General features: G+C 41.5%; 2 gene segments (V, D, J or C); both read left to right on the forward strand.

Annotated features, from left to right (window-relative positions):
• The first annotated feature begins 5,105 nt into the window (after window positions 1-5,105).
• Window positions 5,106-5,868, forward strand: LOC117553179. The segment is given in 2 exon segments: window positions 5,106-5,236; window positions 5,468-5,868. Coding segments are annotated over 2 exon segments (441 nt in total).
• Window positions 5,869-16,327: 10,459 nt separating this feature from the next.
• LOC117553181 lies at window positions 16,328-17,020 on the forward strand. The segment is given in 2 exon segments: window positions 16,328-16,432; window positions 16,512-17,020. Coding segments are annotated over 2 exon segments (555 nt in total).
• Window positions 17,021-17,025: the final 5 nt, after the last annotated feature.

Genomic DNA, 17,025 nt, shown 5'->3' on the forward strand with positions numbered 1-17,025 from the left:
AAGCCTGTTTGTGTGGCACTGCTCCAATCATCGTCTAGAGCAGGGGTGGCCAACCCGCGGCTCTCGAGCCGCATGCGGCTCTTTGCCTAGTTTCATGCGGCTCTTCAGTTCATATTGAATTGTATATGTGTGAATTTGGGGGAGAGACACTGACTGCTGACTAGTGTTGCACGGTGTACCGATACTTGAAAGGTACCGCGATACCCTGCCCTTAAAAATGTTACGATTCCTCCGTTTCATTAGTATCGGTACTTTAAGAATGACGGGGGAAAGTACTCCGGTGAGAAAGCGCCGTTTTAATAAGAGCCGTGTGTGTTCAGCGCTCTGCTTCCACTCCCTGCACTGCAGCCGTGCCTGCAGTCCCGCCCCTCTCAAGCACGCTCTAAGTCCCTCCCCTCTCTCGTGCACGCGCTAGCTGCCAGAGCATGTGAGAAAACGAGAAGCATGGCTGCAAGTGGGAGTGCAACTGCCGCTGCGCCTCGGCTTGTTGACAAAAAAGACGCCAGAAGCGAAATTTGGAAGTATTTGAGCTATATCTCTGACAGTGAGGGCAAGCCTACGGACACCACGAGGCCTGTCTGTAAGAAATGTATTAATTGTATTTAATAGGAAATCTTGTCATTTATTTAATTTATTGTTCTCATTGTTTAAAAGTTTGTGTTATGGTTATGGTTCTGGTGTGAAATAAAGCACAATAATTACATTTAAGACTGTTTTTTAAGAAAAGTATCGAAAAATAATCGGAATCGCAATTCTTGACTTGGTATCGAAACCAAAATGTTGGTATCGTGACAACACTAGCTACTCCTGACAGTTAAACCTGATATTTAGTAGGTCTGTTAAGTATTAACGTAATTTGGCCGGTCAAAGTTGTTTGGGCTCGGATAAAATCGCTCCGTTACTTTCGTCCCGTGTTACTTTCGTCCCGGCTCCCGGTGTGTATGTGTGGTGTCAGGTATTATGAGAGGATGACAGCAAGTCTAATTTTGATGTGGCCCAAGAGCCAATCACAATAATACCTGCGATGCAGTGAACCAATCACCTTTGAGGGGGGGAAACCTATCGTTGATTAAACACTATCCAGTGTTTCCCCTACCATTGTTTTGGAGGGGCACTGCGCCCCGCCAACGGAGCCCCGCGCCCCCCCCTGAAATTCAAGGTGTTTCAAAAATATATATAATTTTTTTTTTTTTAAATATATATAGCACCAAATTGCAAAATAATCTATAACTACTGTCACTTTTCACATTGAACATGTGCTCTTTTATTAAATAAACTAAACGCTTTCATTTTAAGTTGTGAATTTAGTGTTTTTGACCCTAAGAAACACTGATGCATTAATCAATAACAATAATCCACAGCTCCTCTCTCTGCTCCAGAGGATTTAAAAAATATATATCCCAATGCCACAAAAATGCATCAGTGACGTGGTTGAAATCTTGTCTCCAGAAAACAAAAAAACGGAAACAAGCGGTATCAGTGCCTGTGTGTTTGATGTGGCTCTTTGCAGTAACATAGAAAAAATTTGGCTCTTAACCTCTGACTGGTTGGCCACCCCTGGTCTAGAGCTGGCAGTTGGGGATGTGGTCAAGGAGGTCTCAGGGCTCAATCATTTCCAGATCTTTTTTGACAAACTCTATTCCTTGTTCCATGCCTCCCCCAAAAATCAGAGGCAGTTAGCGCAGTGTGCGCAAGCAGTCGGACAGCGTCTCCTGGTGATAGGGCGTGTTTTGTCCATCCGCTGGGTGGCTTCAAGTGAAAGGAGCGTCAGAGCAGTCTGGGAAAACTACCGAGTGCTTCATGATCACTTCACAAATGCTGCAAACGACACGAGCAGGGATTCCAGAGACAGAGCAAAGTACAAGGGCCTGGATGATGTGCTCACATCTGCAACGTTTGTCAGCAATCTGGGACTGATGTACGATGCGCTCACAGAGCTCAGCGACCTCTCTCGGCAACTCCAAAAAAGAGAGATGACACTGCCTACAGCAGATAGGCTCTTAACTCGAGAAATACGAGTTTTTGAATCCATGGTCACCATGCCTGGCCCACACATGACTACAGTTCATACAGCTCTAGCTGAGAAGTCCTTCAAGGGTGTTGCCCTGCGTGAGAATGGCAGGCTTGTACAGATTCATGCAGGTCAGTTTTTCCGCAGTATGGTAGAGAATCTGAGACACAGAATGACTTCCACAACCTCCTCTCATGTCAGCACAAGAGAAATCCCATTACATGGCCGGGAGGCCCGGGACAATCAGCTAATCCAGGACATGAAAGTTATCCATCCTGGAAGTTGGCCTGAAGAGGAGTTAGACGTACAGTATGGGGACGTAGAGGTGCTACGTTTGTGCGAAGTGCTGAAAGTGGACAGAAGAGAGACTGTTCAGGGCTTTCGCGAATACAAGGAAACCAGGGCATCCCGTACACCTGCTGCCATGGAGCCTCTACTGAAAGCAGTCCGAACCATCGCTGTCTCCACTAGTGAGTGTGAGCGGGCATTCAGCTGCATGAACGATATCCTTACTGCAAAAAGGAATGCTCTCTCTGTCAGCCGACTGTCCAGCCTGGTTTTCATTAAATGTAATGGACCATCACTAGGACAGTTCAATCCGGAACAGTATGTGAGGTCCTGGCTGGCAAAGGGAAGGAGAAGTGCTGATGAAAGAGCCTGTCCAGCTCCAGCCCCTGATACTGATGTCCCCAAGGCCTTCTGGAGCCTTTTCTAACAATGTGAAGTATATTGCAAAGCAGCTCACCCAGTGAGAAGACTTTTGGCATAATGTGCCGATTTGTACAGATCCTGGAGATAGAAGGACTTCAGACCAACCAGGGAGTTATCTGATCAGCTTGGTGTTCAATGTAACTCTTTACCATGGCTCAGACTTTGTTACTTGCAGTTACAGTTTCTCATTTTAGATTGTGCAAATTTTGCATTTGTTTTTACATGTTCTTTGTTCATGCTCTTTATCATTTTTCTGAGTTGGAAAGTTAGATTGCATCATAGTTTACTTTATACATATTTGTATTCTTCAGTGGTGAAGTATATTGCAAAGCAGCTCAGCCATGTGAGAAGACTTTTGGCACTTTTTCGTTTTTCGTTTTCTGAGTTGGAAAGTTAGATTGCATTCAAAATGTACAGAAATACTTAATTTTGTTAAGCTTTTTATAAAAAATGCTTCTGACCAGAGCTTTGTTTCCTTGTCATTAATGTTGAACACCACCAGAGGGGCTCTCACCTGAAAGGTCTCTGCTTCATGTGTCTTCAGCAGAAGATCTAGACTTTGATTGCTATATTTTCAGTTAATATTGACCTTACTGAGCTTTAGCCATATCCGCTGCCTATCATAAAAAATGTTAAGTACAGTGAACCTTTCTAAAATATACAGTAGTAAAGAGACAAACCCACCAGCATTATAGTAGCCAAATTCTTGTTTGTGGGCTGTATATATAAAATTGACTTGAAAAAGTTGCTGATTTTAGAGTACTGGCACCTTTTTCATTCCAATTCAAGCACTGGCTGCGTGGGAACATTTCGGGTTCCCTGTGGACTACAACTATGATGGGGTGCGAGTTGTGGATCGGACGAGGACGGTGTGTCGGCGTTGTTCGACAGCGGTGCGGTATGCTGGTGGTAACACGTCAAATATGCTCAATCACATCCGAGTCAGTCTCAGTCCCAGCGAGAGGGTTTTCTCGACGGCAGGTGACATAGTTACCGCCAACAGATCTGCCCTCACTGCTGACAACGTAGACAAACTCATCTTTCTGAAGAACAACTTGAAAATAGAGTAAAGCTTGAGTACATTTATTTAGGCATAATGGCCTCACACACTCACAAGTTAATTACACATGTTAGACATTGCTCCTAAAGGTACAGCTTTGATTTTATTATTATTTATTTTAATATTTTCAAGACATTCTTTTTAGTTGTTGCTTATCTAACCTTTTTGTTTGACATCAGCCAATATAAATAATATGGCCATCTGAGTGTGTGTGTGTTTGTGGTTTGTTTTTAACTGTGTAATACAGTTAATGATTCCAAATGTTAGAGTTCCTTATTTTCATACCAAAATGTGCACTACTGTTAAAAATAAATAACATCAATAAATATTATGCATTTGGGACTTTTTTTTGCTTTTCCTTGTTGTACCGAACCCGTTCCCGAACCATGACTTCTGTGAACCGTTACACCCCTAATGCAAATATGAAACATACAGGTCAATATCAGGATGCTATTGGTAGCTGAACTGGCAATACCCCAAAACATATTCTTAGATATAAATACCTAATGTTGAGTTATTTTGACACAATTAACACTTATAGTTTCATGTCTTGTTCCATAAGAATAGATCATATTTGTTAAATGTTATTATGGGAGAATTACTATTATTGTGCTACTACTGCCTTATTAGGCCCATATTGAGCAGCGCATATTAAGACCAAAACTCATGTACAACAACTTCCTTACTTGCAATAAATAAGCACTAATTAGAGGGTTATTGAGGAAAAACTCTCAACTAATGGCTTATTACTTGTAGAATATGGTCATGTAGAATAAGGCATTAATAAGTGTTTTATAATGACTAATAAACAGCCTATATACTGCTAATATGCATGCTAATTAACAACTAGTTGATGGTTAATTTGTGTACCTTAATATAAAGTGTTACCGGTTCAATCCTAGGTCGTCTCATTTTGTCATTGGATTCAGTTCATCTCTGAGCACAATCTGATCATAGTTTCTATTGGAACAGCAACTTGTGTTGTGGTGTTCAAGACCTTTTAAATAAAAAGTGTGAATCAATATTCTGATTAGATTAAGATATTTTTAAGCGGATTTATCTCTCGATGAAACACCTCTCACTAATCTGACTTCACCTTAACCCCCGTCATTGTAATTGCTAAATGTTTGTACATTTCAATGTATGTGTCAGTGAGAAGCACAAAGAGAACTAAATGTTTTAAATATGAGAAAAGTATTTTGATGGCTTGAAACTAGTAAAACATGATTCTCTGGCCCCGCCCACTGACGTTTATATCAACCAATGAGATGATCTGTGAGATGTTTGAGGAACTACAAGCACAATCATCTGATGTTGAGGAGAAGGGCTGAGCAGCAGAGAGGCTGTTTCCTGCTTCACTTCTGCAGGAGGAGAACTCATCTGCTGACTGTTTGACTTCAACATCTCCAAAGACATGTTGCTTTACCTCTGTTTACTCTTCTCTCTCTTCATAGGTGAGTGTTGGAACAGAGATAAAGTCTCATTCAACCCGCTGTATTAGCCAGAGATTTCATACCTGGAGGTTTGATTGTGTAAGGCAGCAACCGTTGTGATCTATGAAGACATTTGGTCATGTTTTATCTCAAACTGATCAAAGATGACAGGAAATTGAAGAGCCTCCGTTGAGTCTCTTAATGTTAAATTCTCCTGCAGACTAACTGACATGAGTAATTCTCATTTTGCAGCCCTGGGCTCCATGAACAGCATAAAGCCAGAAAGAAGTGAAGAACATGTTGCAGAGGGCAGAAACATCAGCCTGACATGTAAATATGAGGGGACTATCTACAATATCCAGTGGTACCGACAATACCAGAGATCCAGACCAGAGTTCCTGCTCTACATCACAGAGGCAGGAGGGATCCATCCCACTGAGTCTGATTTCTCTGCTCACATTGACAAAACAGAGAAACGAGTTGATCTGGAGATCTCCTCTGCTGCAGTGACAGACTCTGCTGTGTACTACTGTGCTGTGACGCCCACAGTGACAGGAAACACCAACACTCTGTACACAAACCTCTGGAGCACAGACAACACAATACTGCCCAACATCCACCAGAGGGAGCCTCTCTCTGACAAACATCAATAGTTTGTGATCATACAGTAATGTCATTTACCTGCTTGATCATTTCAATGATACTGTATGTACATTTCACTATTATGCAAAAACATGCACTGCCTTTGATTCACATCCACAGGTTCAAATGTTTAACTCAACCATTAAATCTGTCCTTTTATCACACATTGAAATAAAAGTAAGTAGTCTCCATGAACTTAAAATAAGTTTTTCTGTGAGTCTGTGATTTCACATGGTGTACCACAGGGTTCAATCCTAGGTCCTCTCACGTTCTCATTGGTTTCAGTTAATCTCTGAGCACAATGTGATCATAGGTTCTATTGGAACAGCAGCTTGTGTTGTGGTGTTCAAGACCTTTTAAATATTGAGTGATGAAGCAACATTCATATTAGATTAAGATCATTTTAAACAGATTTCTCTCTAGATGAAACACCTCACACTAATCTGACTTCACATTAACACCTGTCACTCTTATTAGTATGTTTTTATTTACTGACTGATCAAACACTTTAAATCAGGTTTAACAGGTTAAATCACCTCTCTCAATAAACTGGTACACATCAAGGACTTCAGTTTTGATTACTTTTTTTCTTATCTTTATAAAATACAATTCTCTGTTGGTCTGTGATTAATCGTGGTGTACCACAGGGTTCAATCCTAGGTCCTCTGACTTTTTATTTACAGACTGCCTTTGGATCTGTTACCCAGGAGGAAGTGTAACTGAGAAGTGAAATACAGATCTAAGAGGAGACCGAGAGATTCAGGGAGGAGCTAAGATGTTCCTGAACTATAGAAGAGAGAGGAACTTCCATATTCACCAGAGTTCAACACAGACCATCATCATCACCTTCATTCAACATGCTGTCCCTGCAGAACTCTACATTTTCTCTGATATGTTTTGCAATCTTATCCGGTTAGTTACACTCTCAACATCAGTGTCAATGCTTTCTGAGTGTGGTTTTGCTAAAATGACTTTTATAACAGGAAATAACAGAGTTAATCTTTCCCTCAGGTGTCAGCTGTGAAGATCTGACTCCAGTCAAAACAGAAGAGTTCAGTTCAGAAGGCAGCTCTGTTACTCTGTCCTACAAAGCTGGATCTAATGTTAATTATTACTTCTGGTATCGACAATATCCTGGAGAACCACCAGAGTTCCTCATCTCACACTCTGCTTCAGGCGCTGTAGGAACTAACCCAATCCCTGGACTGAAGATTACAGTGAAGTCAAACCGAATCAATTTGATCATCTCCTCTGCTGCAGTGACAGACTCTGCTGTGTTCTACTGTGCTCTGCAGCCCACAGTGACAGGAAACACCAACACTCTGTACAAAAACATTTGGCGTTCCACTAAACTTGAAGAATCTCGTTTAATTTGGCATATTACTCTCAATGAATATAAGAAAGCACTGCGTAAAGCGAGAGCAGCCTACTACTCTTCATTAATAGATGAGAATAAGAATAATGCAAGATTTCTTTTCAGCACTGTAGCCAGGCTGACAGAGAGCCACAGCTCGATTGAGCCTTCTATTCCCATAGCACTCAGTAGTAATGATTTTATGTGCTTTTTTAACGATAACATTGTTACTCTTAGAAACAAAATGAATGACCTCTTGCCTTTGACCAGTATAGTGTTATCAACAGCTCCCGGAAACGTAAGTTCTAATATTACACTAGATAGTAAACTAGAATGCTTTTCAGCCATAAACCTTGAACAATTAAATTCAATGATTCTCTCTTCTAAACCATCAACGTGTATATTAGACCCAATTCCAACTAAGCTGTTGAAGGACGTTTTTCCATTAATTAGCACTTATTTATTAAATATTATGAATATGTCTTTATTATCAGGCTATGTTCCACAATCATTCAAAGTAGCAGTGATAAAACCGCTTCTTAAAAAGCACAACCTCGATCCAGAGGTTTTAGCCAACTATAGACCTATTTCTAATCTTCCGTTCCTCTCAAAAATTCTTGAGAAAGCGGTCGCAAAGCAGTTGATTACTTAAAAAACAATGATTTATTTGAAGATGTTCAGTCTGGCTTTAGAACACATCATAGCACAGAGACAGCTCTGGTTAAAGTCACAAATGACATTCTAATAGCCTCTGACAAGGGACGTGTCTCTATTCTTGTTTTGCTCGATCTCAGTGCTGCATTTGATACTATCGACCATGATATCTTATTGCAAAGACTAGAGCACTTAGTTGGCATACAGGGAACTGCTTTAGGCTGGTTTAGGTCCTATCTATCTGAACGCTCTCAGTTTGTACGTGTCAATGATGAATCTTCCATGCAAACCAAAGTTAGCCATGGAGTGCCACAGGGCTCAGTGCTGTTGGAGATTTAAAGGGATAACTGGTCCGCTTTTCAAATCTCCGCGCGTTCCTATGAAGCTGGTTATAATACAGGAAGGAATCCATATCTACAAAGTAACCGTTAACAATAATCTACTTTAATGGCAATATGACAATGCAATACAATCATTACAATACAACATGATATATTACAGTTATATTGCAATGCTTAAGGAGTAATGCCGGCTTACTCCTGCTCTAGTCCGCATACTGCAGAGCTACTTTCACCCGAGGGCAGCATGTGAAGAAGAGGCCGAACGCCAGGGATCCACCGGATATATACCAGAGTAAGAAGGAGGGGTTTGGTGTTAGGTCAGCTGGTCATCTTTTCAGGTCATCTCATTGGGAGACGCAACGCAGCAGGAAACGCAGCAGGAAACCAAACAGGCTCACTTTACAACAAAAGGTCTCAAAGCCTGCATACCTACACCTCCCCCACAGAGCCATAAAACCCTGTTTACTCCAACCAGCCCAGAATGTTTATAGCCATTTGTAGTCCTTACATTTATGAAAGGATAAAACAGAGAAATCAATATAAAACACAAACACAGGTATTGTTTGAACAGTATTCACTTAACTGCTACTATTGATAAGCACCAGAGAAACCCAAGGGACCTCTCTTAACATCACAAACACTGCAGCTAGATCTAAGTTGAATGCAAATCAGGACATGCTCTCACCTTCCCCCATCTTCCTTTGTCCTCAAAAACACATGTCAACAGGCCCCAAATGCAGCTCACAGTTTTACCCAAATTATTCCCATTTTAAGCTTATCCATAGTTTGCTAACATGAATAAATACAAATATAACTCTACAAATCCCCCTTTTTATCTCCTTCTCCAGAGATAAACTTAGACAAGGCATTTTGAAATATACCCACGGTCATTATTTTCTACTGTGTCCATAAATCCATCCGAAGCTGGTATTTAGAGTACTTGAAACCTTCATGGAGACAGAACACCACTTTCCATGGCAGTGAAGGAACCATGAGGGGGTAGCTGAGTGCTAGAATCATCAGCCCCCCCCCCCGAGGAATAGCCCACAAGGACAGCTAATAGGGAGGGGGAGATGCAGCTTTCCCTTCACGGGTAGAACTGATCAGAGCGAAGTAGACTCCTCTGCTGCGCCGTCCTGGCTTGCCGTGTCTTTGTCTCCCCAAATCCGCTGACAGCAGCTTCTGGGCTGCCTGCTAGAGAGATGTCTTCCTCCTCCTCGTCCTCCGGCCCGCTGATGGCGGCTTCCGGGTCGATGCTGTAGAGATGTCTCCAGGGTCCTCCTTCTCCGGCCCGCTGATGATGCCTCCCGGGTCGTCTGCTGTAAGGATGTCTCCAGGGTCCTGCTGCTCCAGTCTGCTGCTTCCGAGTAGTCCACGTCTGCTAGGGCCACGTCCGTCCTGATGTCGTCCCCTGGTCCTAGTAGGTGGTTTCCCCGCCGCACACTGGCTCCCGTGGTACGAGCTGTCCCCCTTTTCTCCCAGGCAGACGGCATAAGAGGTCCGCTGGGTCACTCGGTCGGGGTCGGAGAGCCTGGGGTTGAGCCACTTTGTCCTTGTGCTTCTCGGGTCCCCCTTTTGGCGCCGGTGACCTGTGTGGAGAAATCTGATACAACTCCCTCAAGCCTACGCTCAGCTGTTTTGACCCACTTGGAGCCTGTTGGTGGGGTGTCTTGAAACAACAGCCGTCTGTGAACAGGTTTTCCAAATTAATTGTAGACCTCCTATCTGCCAGTGCAGCTTCAGAATCTTAATACTTGGATTGTGCCAACTAAATAGGAACCTCAACATCTTTAGGTAAACTAAATAACATATTTCAATAGCTCTGAATTTCTGACAAGCATCTGTGTTTATTTTTAAATGAAATCCTATTTAAAATCCAAATATAATATGAACTGCTAATGTTTCTGGTAAAGAAACACACTAATGTTATGGATTCAAAAACAACCAAAATCACGATGCTAACAAAGTGAATGATTTCCTGGTGATACTGCTTCTACCTGTCAGTGCTTAGATATTATCACGCTGAAAAAATGAATACAGAATTCCAACAAACTGTCATCAAATGTCTTTCTATTATACATTTAGATGAAATGTATATCCCTATAATGACCTAAATAATAAAGTATATGGCTCTTACTTCTTTACCAGGCTAGTTACAGGATGTTGTCTAAATTAAATTCTGTCTCAATACACTACTATGTTTTAGCTTTAACTGTAATATGTTCTTTCTACATTTCAAACCTCAGTTACTCTAATGTCTGTTAAAATATTACAAAATTGTTTCATCATCACAGGTCAACTTCTTCGGTTTCACAGTAGCCCCTTGGCCACTGCTTCTTTGTTACCTGTTATAATTCAAATCAATATTTAGAAACATCTCAACCTTCATCAAACAGTATCTTATCCCCAGATATGGAGCAGGTTAATTACATTCAATGCTCAATCCTTAAAAAATGTAAATTGTGACTTTTACAGCCATGTTGACATTTATACATTATACTTACTCACTCCCCCCTTTTACACACGAAATAATGTGTAACAAAAGCCTGTAATGGGAGGGGAACAAAAACTGTCAGGTAATTGGTTAGGGACATAACGAACATTATTATCATTATTTCCACAGTGAACACTTCAGTGAAAAGAAGTGTTCCTCTCCGTCCTTCAGGCCTAAAAGAAACAGAATCTTCAGATTGTAGTTTTACATTTGCAAACCGCCAACTCATGTGAGAGGAAAATATCACATGTGCGGTTTCCCCTTTTTGTGGAATTTTTAGGAAACCTCTCGTTTCCCTTGGAGCTCCAAAATAATATGTTAGTCCAAAAACATGCTTGGTTAGTTATTGTTTTAGAATCATGCAGTTACACTGATCACATGCCGGCATACATTCACACTCACACTGTCTGGTTGTCATGTCAAGTTTGGTCAGGTTCACCCCAGAGTCAGTCATCCACAGTGCCTTGTCAAGTTACACTGTCGGTCAGGGTCAAAGGTCAGTTGGTCTCCGTCTTTTTTGGCCATGTGTCTTGCTCTGCAGAGACTTTGACATTTCAGCATAGGCCAGTATCCTTTGTCTACAAAAATATGTCACGATTTCAACTATAATTTTCAAGATGATTCTCACTTGTCATTGGGACTTCCGCCTCCCACTTTTCCTGAAACTTGGTACAAAACTCACTTCCTTCGAGTACCACTACTAATTAAAATGTCTAATGATCTATTTCAGAAACTTGTGTACAATAACTATTATCTTGAGTCAAAACATTACTAGGATCTGTGTCGCTCTGCATTTCATAGCTCATTATAATTCTGGTCTACTTAAAAAACGATGTTAAACTCTTTAGCAGTGTGTGGAACCTTGGGTGTCCGAACATGCAACAATTACTCCGTCCTTTATCAAGGATTTAAAACCGAAGTCTGGTAATAACTATGCCACAATGGTGAAATCAACACTCTAGATTGGAATTTAATATGTGGCTTGGCACTAGCCATTAATACAAACAAAGATTTGTCCTATAGAGTGGTTCCTAAAACTATCCTTATAATGGTGATCAATATTGTAACCAATGAGATCACTACTTTATTCACACGTGAATAAAAATGTCTTAAAGAATGATTTGTTAACATGATGAAAATATTGAAGAATATGGTTATACTCTGTCAGTGTGTTTTAGGATGATTATCATCTTACTTTAATAGTTTCCTCTTTACTGCTATTTTTAATTTATCAAATGATTAATAAATCTTTCTGTCTTTATGAAGTTAATTCAAGTTATTTAAATGTGCGTTTCGTGAATAAGTGTGTTTATGTGTAACTCACTCATTCCCGTTCTCCTTTTCTCCTCCCCTGGTTTTCTCAAGCCGTGACCCCGGCCTCCTCACTTCTAATCGACCATGCCAACTCCTCTGATTCTGTCTTCTCTTCAGTCCATCAGCTGTTGAATCCATCCGCTGTAACTTTTGTAGGCCGCCATTGGCCCAGTCACATCTGCAGCCCCATCATGCCACTGTTGTTGCACTCCTCCTTTACAGTCTCTCTGCTGTTTTTATGGAGGGCGGATTCTGCTCTCATGTCTATTGTGCCAAATCTCGCGGCGCAGTTTGGAACTTCATGTCCTGTTTGAGGGACCGATGAGAGTATCTCTCTGTATGTCAGCATGCTGGTTTGGTTCTGGATGCCACAGGTGGAGATAGTTCTGGCTGCAGTCTTGATGTAGTCCTGTTGTTGTTGTTGGTTCAGCTCTGGTTCTCTGTCTGTACGATGGAGAAGGAGGAGTCTCCTGTTGGGTTAGGTCTCGTTGTCTGCTTGGAGGGTCGGGATCAAAGCCTTTCTAACTCAGAGGGGGAGTCCAGGTCCCGGTACACATTACCTATAAGAAGTCTAGCACACTGATGTTAAATAAATCCAACCCTTTCCACTCTGTCTCTTTCTAATCATACTATCTGTCTTAGTTGTTAAATGCCATCTAAACAACATAATTCATGTCTACTTATGATATTACAAAAACTAACTCCAAAAATTGTTTCATCCATTGTTACATATTTACCCAACACAACTCTGAAATACTTACATGTTTCCAGCATCACATATTCCACACACTATGAAAGAACATCTCCATATCTTCTCTCATTTTAAATCCCACTGTTACTTCGAACAATAGTAAACCTGCAGAGCACACCAATCGGATCACAGTAATGAAATTTGAATCAAGTGTAGGCCTATGTCTTCTTTCTGAACATTTATTTATATTGTCTACATTTGCAAACAGTTCGAGTGTAAAATGTGTTTTGCACAATGTATTTACACTCTACAGATTCTTGAGTTTACTCATCTCCTGGTGCTGTCGTTGTAAAAAATGTTCAATCCCTTATTGTTTTGTACCAGTTTACCAAACAATACCGGCCAGCAATGTAATGATTAAACTCTAAGCTCGCATAAGTTTCAAGGGTGTGATACCCCCTTTCAGCCACTAGATGGCAGCAGCAGAAGTTTCAAGGGTGTGATACCCCCTTTCAGCCACTAGATGGCAGCAGCAGAAGTTTCAAGGGTGTGATACCCCCTTTCAGCCACTAGATGGCAGCAGCAGAAGTTTCAAGGGTGTGATACCCCCTTTCAGCCACTAGATGGCAGCAGCAGAAGTTTCCAGACAAAGGGAAACGCTCTACCTTGGTTTAATATATAACAGACCTCTGGCTTTAAGCTTTTAGCATTGGTCTGTTATTTAAACCCCAGTTTTAAACGGCGACTCGATCTGATATATCGAGTTTTCAGGTTTTGCCGTGCAGGATTCAAACCTCGCATTCACACAAACTGCACCATTTCTACGCCACTCAGGAATAAACACCTGCAGATCCGCGCCAAACTGCTCTATTTTACGTCACGCAGGACTTTCGTCTACCTGTCGATCCACGTTTACGTTTTGTATATAACTTTCCTAACATAGTAAAATATGCATTGTATATTCCATTTAAACTATAAAAACACTGTGAAACGCCTACAGACAATCCTAAAGTTTTAGCGTATCCAATTACAGACAGGCGACTTTCATCGTCTGCTTACCTTATTTGCAAAGTTGCAGAGTCCTGCTGATTGTCTGAGATGTTTGAAAGCGTCTGAATTCTTCCTCAGCTTCGTTATCTCTAGACGTCGGGTCACCATTTTGTTGGGGATTTGGAGGGATAACTGGTCCGCTTTTCAAATCTCCGCGCGTTCCTATGAAGCTGGTTATAATACAGGAAGGAATCCATAGCTACAAAGTAACCGTTAACAATAATCTACTTTAATGGCAATATGACAATGCAATACATCATTACAATACAACATGATATATTACAGTTATATTGCAATGCTTAAGGAGTAATGCCGGCTTACTCCTGCTCTAGTCCGCATACTACAGAGCTACTTTCACCCGAGGGCAGCATGTGAAGAAGAGGCCGAACGCCAGGGATCCACCGGATATATACCAGAGTAAGAAGGAGGGGTTTGGTGTTAGGTCAGCTGGTCATCTTTTCAGGTCATCTCATTGGGAGACGCAACGCAGCAGGAAACGCAGCAGGAAACCAAACAGGCTCACTTTCCAACAAAAGGTCTCAAAGCCTGCATACCTACACCTCCCCCACAGAGCCATAAAACCCTGTTTACTCCAACCAGCCCAGAATGTTTATAGCCATTTGTAGTCCTTACATTTATGAAAGGATAAAACAGAGAAATCAATATAAAACACAAACACAGGTATTGTTTGAACAGTATTCACTTAACTGCTACTGTTGATAACCACCAGAGAAACCCAAGGGACCTCTCTTAACATCACAACCACTGCAGCTAGATCTAAGTTGAATGCAAATCAGGACATGCTCTCACCTTCCCCCATCTTCCTTTGTCCTCAAAAACACATGTCAACAGGCCCCAAATGCAGCTCACAGTTTTACCCAAATTATTCTCATTTTAAGCTTATCCATAGTTTGCTAACATGAATAAATACAAATATAACTCTACAGTGCTCAGACCTATTTTGTTCACATTATATATGCTTCCGTTAGGCAATATTATAAGGAATCATTCTGTACATTTTCATTGTTATGCGGATGATACTCAACTATATTTATCAATCAGGCCTGATGAAATTAATCATCTAAATAAAATTCAAGACTGCCTTAAGGACTTAAAAACGTGGATGACCTTAAACTTTTTGATGTTAAACACGACCAAAACTGAAGTTATTGTACTTGGCCCGAAGAATCTACGAAACAAATTATCTAAGGATATACTAACTATGGATGGCATTAATTTGGCCTCCAGTGAGACTGTAAGGAATCTTGGTGTTATATTTGATCAGGATTTATCCTTTAACGCCCACATAAAATCAATTTCAAGGACCGCCTACTTCCATCTATGTAACATTGCAAAAATCAGGCATATCTTGCCTCAAAACGATGCAGAGAAACTAGTCCATGCATTTGTTACTTCAAGGCTGGATTATTGTAACTCCTTATTATCAGGGTGTACCAAGAAGTCAGTCAAGTGGCTTCAGCTGATTCAAAATGCTGCAGCTCGTGTACTAACCAGAGTTAGGAAAAGGGACCACATTACTCCTGTTCTGGCTGCCTTACACTGGCTCCCTATAGAACACAGGATAGAATTTAAAATTCTTCTTCTCGCCTACAAAGCCCTTAATGGGCAGGCGCCATCTTACCTTAAAGAACTCATTATACCCTACTGTCCTACTAGGGCATTGCGTTCCAAGAATGCAGGGTTGTTGGTTGTTCCTAGAGTCTCTAAAAGTACAATGGGAGCCAGAGCCTTTTCTTATCAAGCTCCACATTTGTGGAATCAGCTTCCAGTTTGTGTTCGGGCGGCAGACACCCTATCCGTTTTTAAGAGTGCGCTTAAGACCTTCCTTTTTGATAAAGCTTATAGTTAGGGCTGATTAGATTCAGCCCCTAGTTTTGCTGATATAGGCTTCGTTTGTCGGGGGACATCTTACTTCTTCCTTCTCTCTGTCTATACCTGTGTACTCTCATGTTCCGATTAACCCAGCTTCCCCAAATGTCTTTCTTTTTGGTGTCTGTATACGCCGGGATCCGGAGTCATGGATGATCCTGCGCTCCTGTGTCCTGGATCGCGAGCCCTGGATCTTGAGTCGTGGCTGTGGTCCTGGATCATAGGCCCTGGATGGATATCCTCGTGGATTCATCTTCCTATTATATACACATGCATTTCCAAACATTTGGACTACCTATGTTGCAAATGTATTATCTTTTCAATTTACACACGGCATCTATTGCACGTCTGTCCGTCCTGGGAGAGGGATCCCTCCTCTGTTGCTCTCCCTGAGGTTTCTCCCATTTTTCCCTTTAAACTGTGGGTTTTCTTCGGAAGTTTTTCCTTGTACGATGTGAGGGTCTAAGGACAGAGGGTCTGAGGACAGAGGGTCTAAGGACAGAGGGTGTCGTATTGTCATACTGATATTTTGTACAAACTGTAAAGTCCACTGAGACAAATGTAACATTTGTGATATTGGGCTATATAAATAAACATTGATTGATTGATTGATTGATTGGAGCACAGACAACACAATACTGCACAACATCCACCAGAGGGAGCCTCTCTCTGTTAAACTTCAGCAGAGTTTATCAGTCCTCTTTATACTCTCTGTAGCTCAGAGTTTCTCAACCTGCAGATATGATGCATCTGGTTATCTCAGTGTTGCTGGCTGCTATGAGTCTTGGTATGAACTCTTTGAAATCAGTCCAACATTGAGATGATTCTCTAACAAGTCCCTGATACTGTTTGTTGCTGTTTTACAGAATGCAGAGCCCAAAGAGACAACGTGCTGCAACCTGAAGCAGAAAAGACTGCTACTAAAGGAGAGGCAGTAACACTTGGCTGTCACTATAACACCACTTCATCAAATTACTATCTCTTCTGGTACAAACAGCACGGAGACAACAGCCCCACATTCATCCTGAGCCGCTTTAAGATCGGCACGGGGAAAACAGAGGACGAGGACAGATTCTCATCCACACTGGATTCAAGCTTAAGATCTGTTCCTCTGAAGATCCAGAAGCTTCAGCTGTCTGACTCTGCTGTGTACTACTGTGCTCTGCAGCCCACAGTGACAGGAAACACCAACACTCTGTACAAAAACCTTTGGAGCAAAGAAATCACAATACTGATCAACATCCACCAGAGGGAGTCTATCTCTGTTCACCTTCAGCAGGATGTGATGATACAGTCTAGATTAGATTCTCTAAGACTCACAGCTGTGATGAAGAGCTCCAGAAACTCATTGGACATCCGAGTCTCCTCCTGCTGACTGCA

Source organism: Gymnodraco acuticeps, unplaced genomic scaffold, assembly GCF_902827175.1.
Source record: "Gymnodraco acuticeps unplaced genomic scaffold, fGymAcu1.1, whole genome shotgun sequence".
Lineage (NCBI taxonomy): Eukaryota > Metazoa > Chordata > Actinopteri > Perciformes > Bathydraconidae > Gymnodraco > Gymnodraco acuticeps.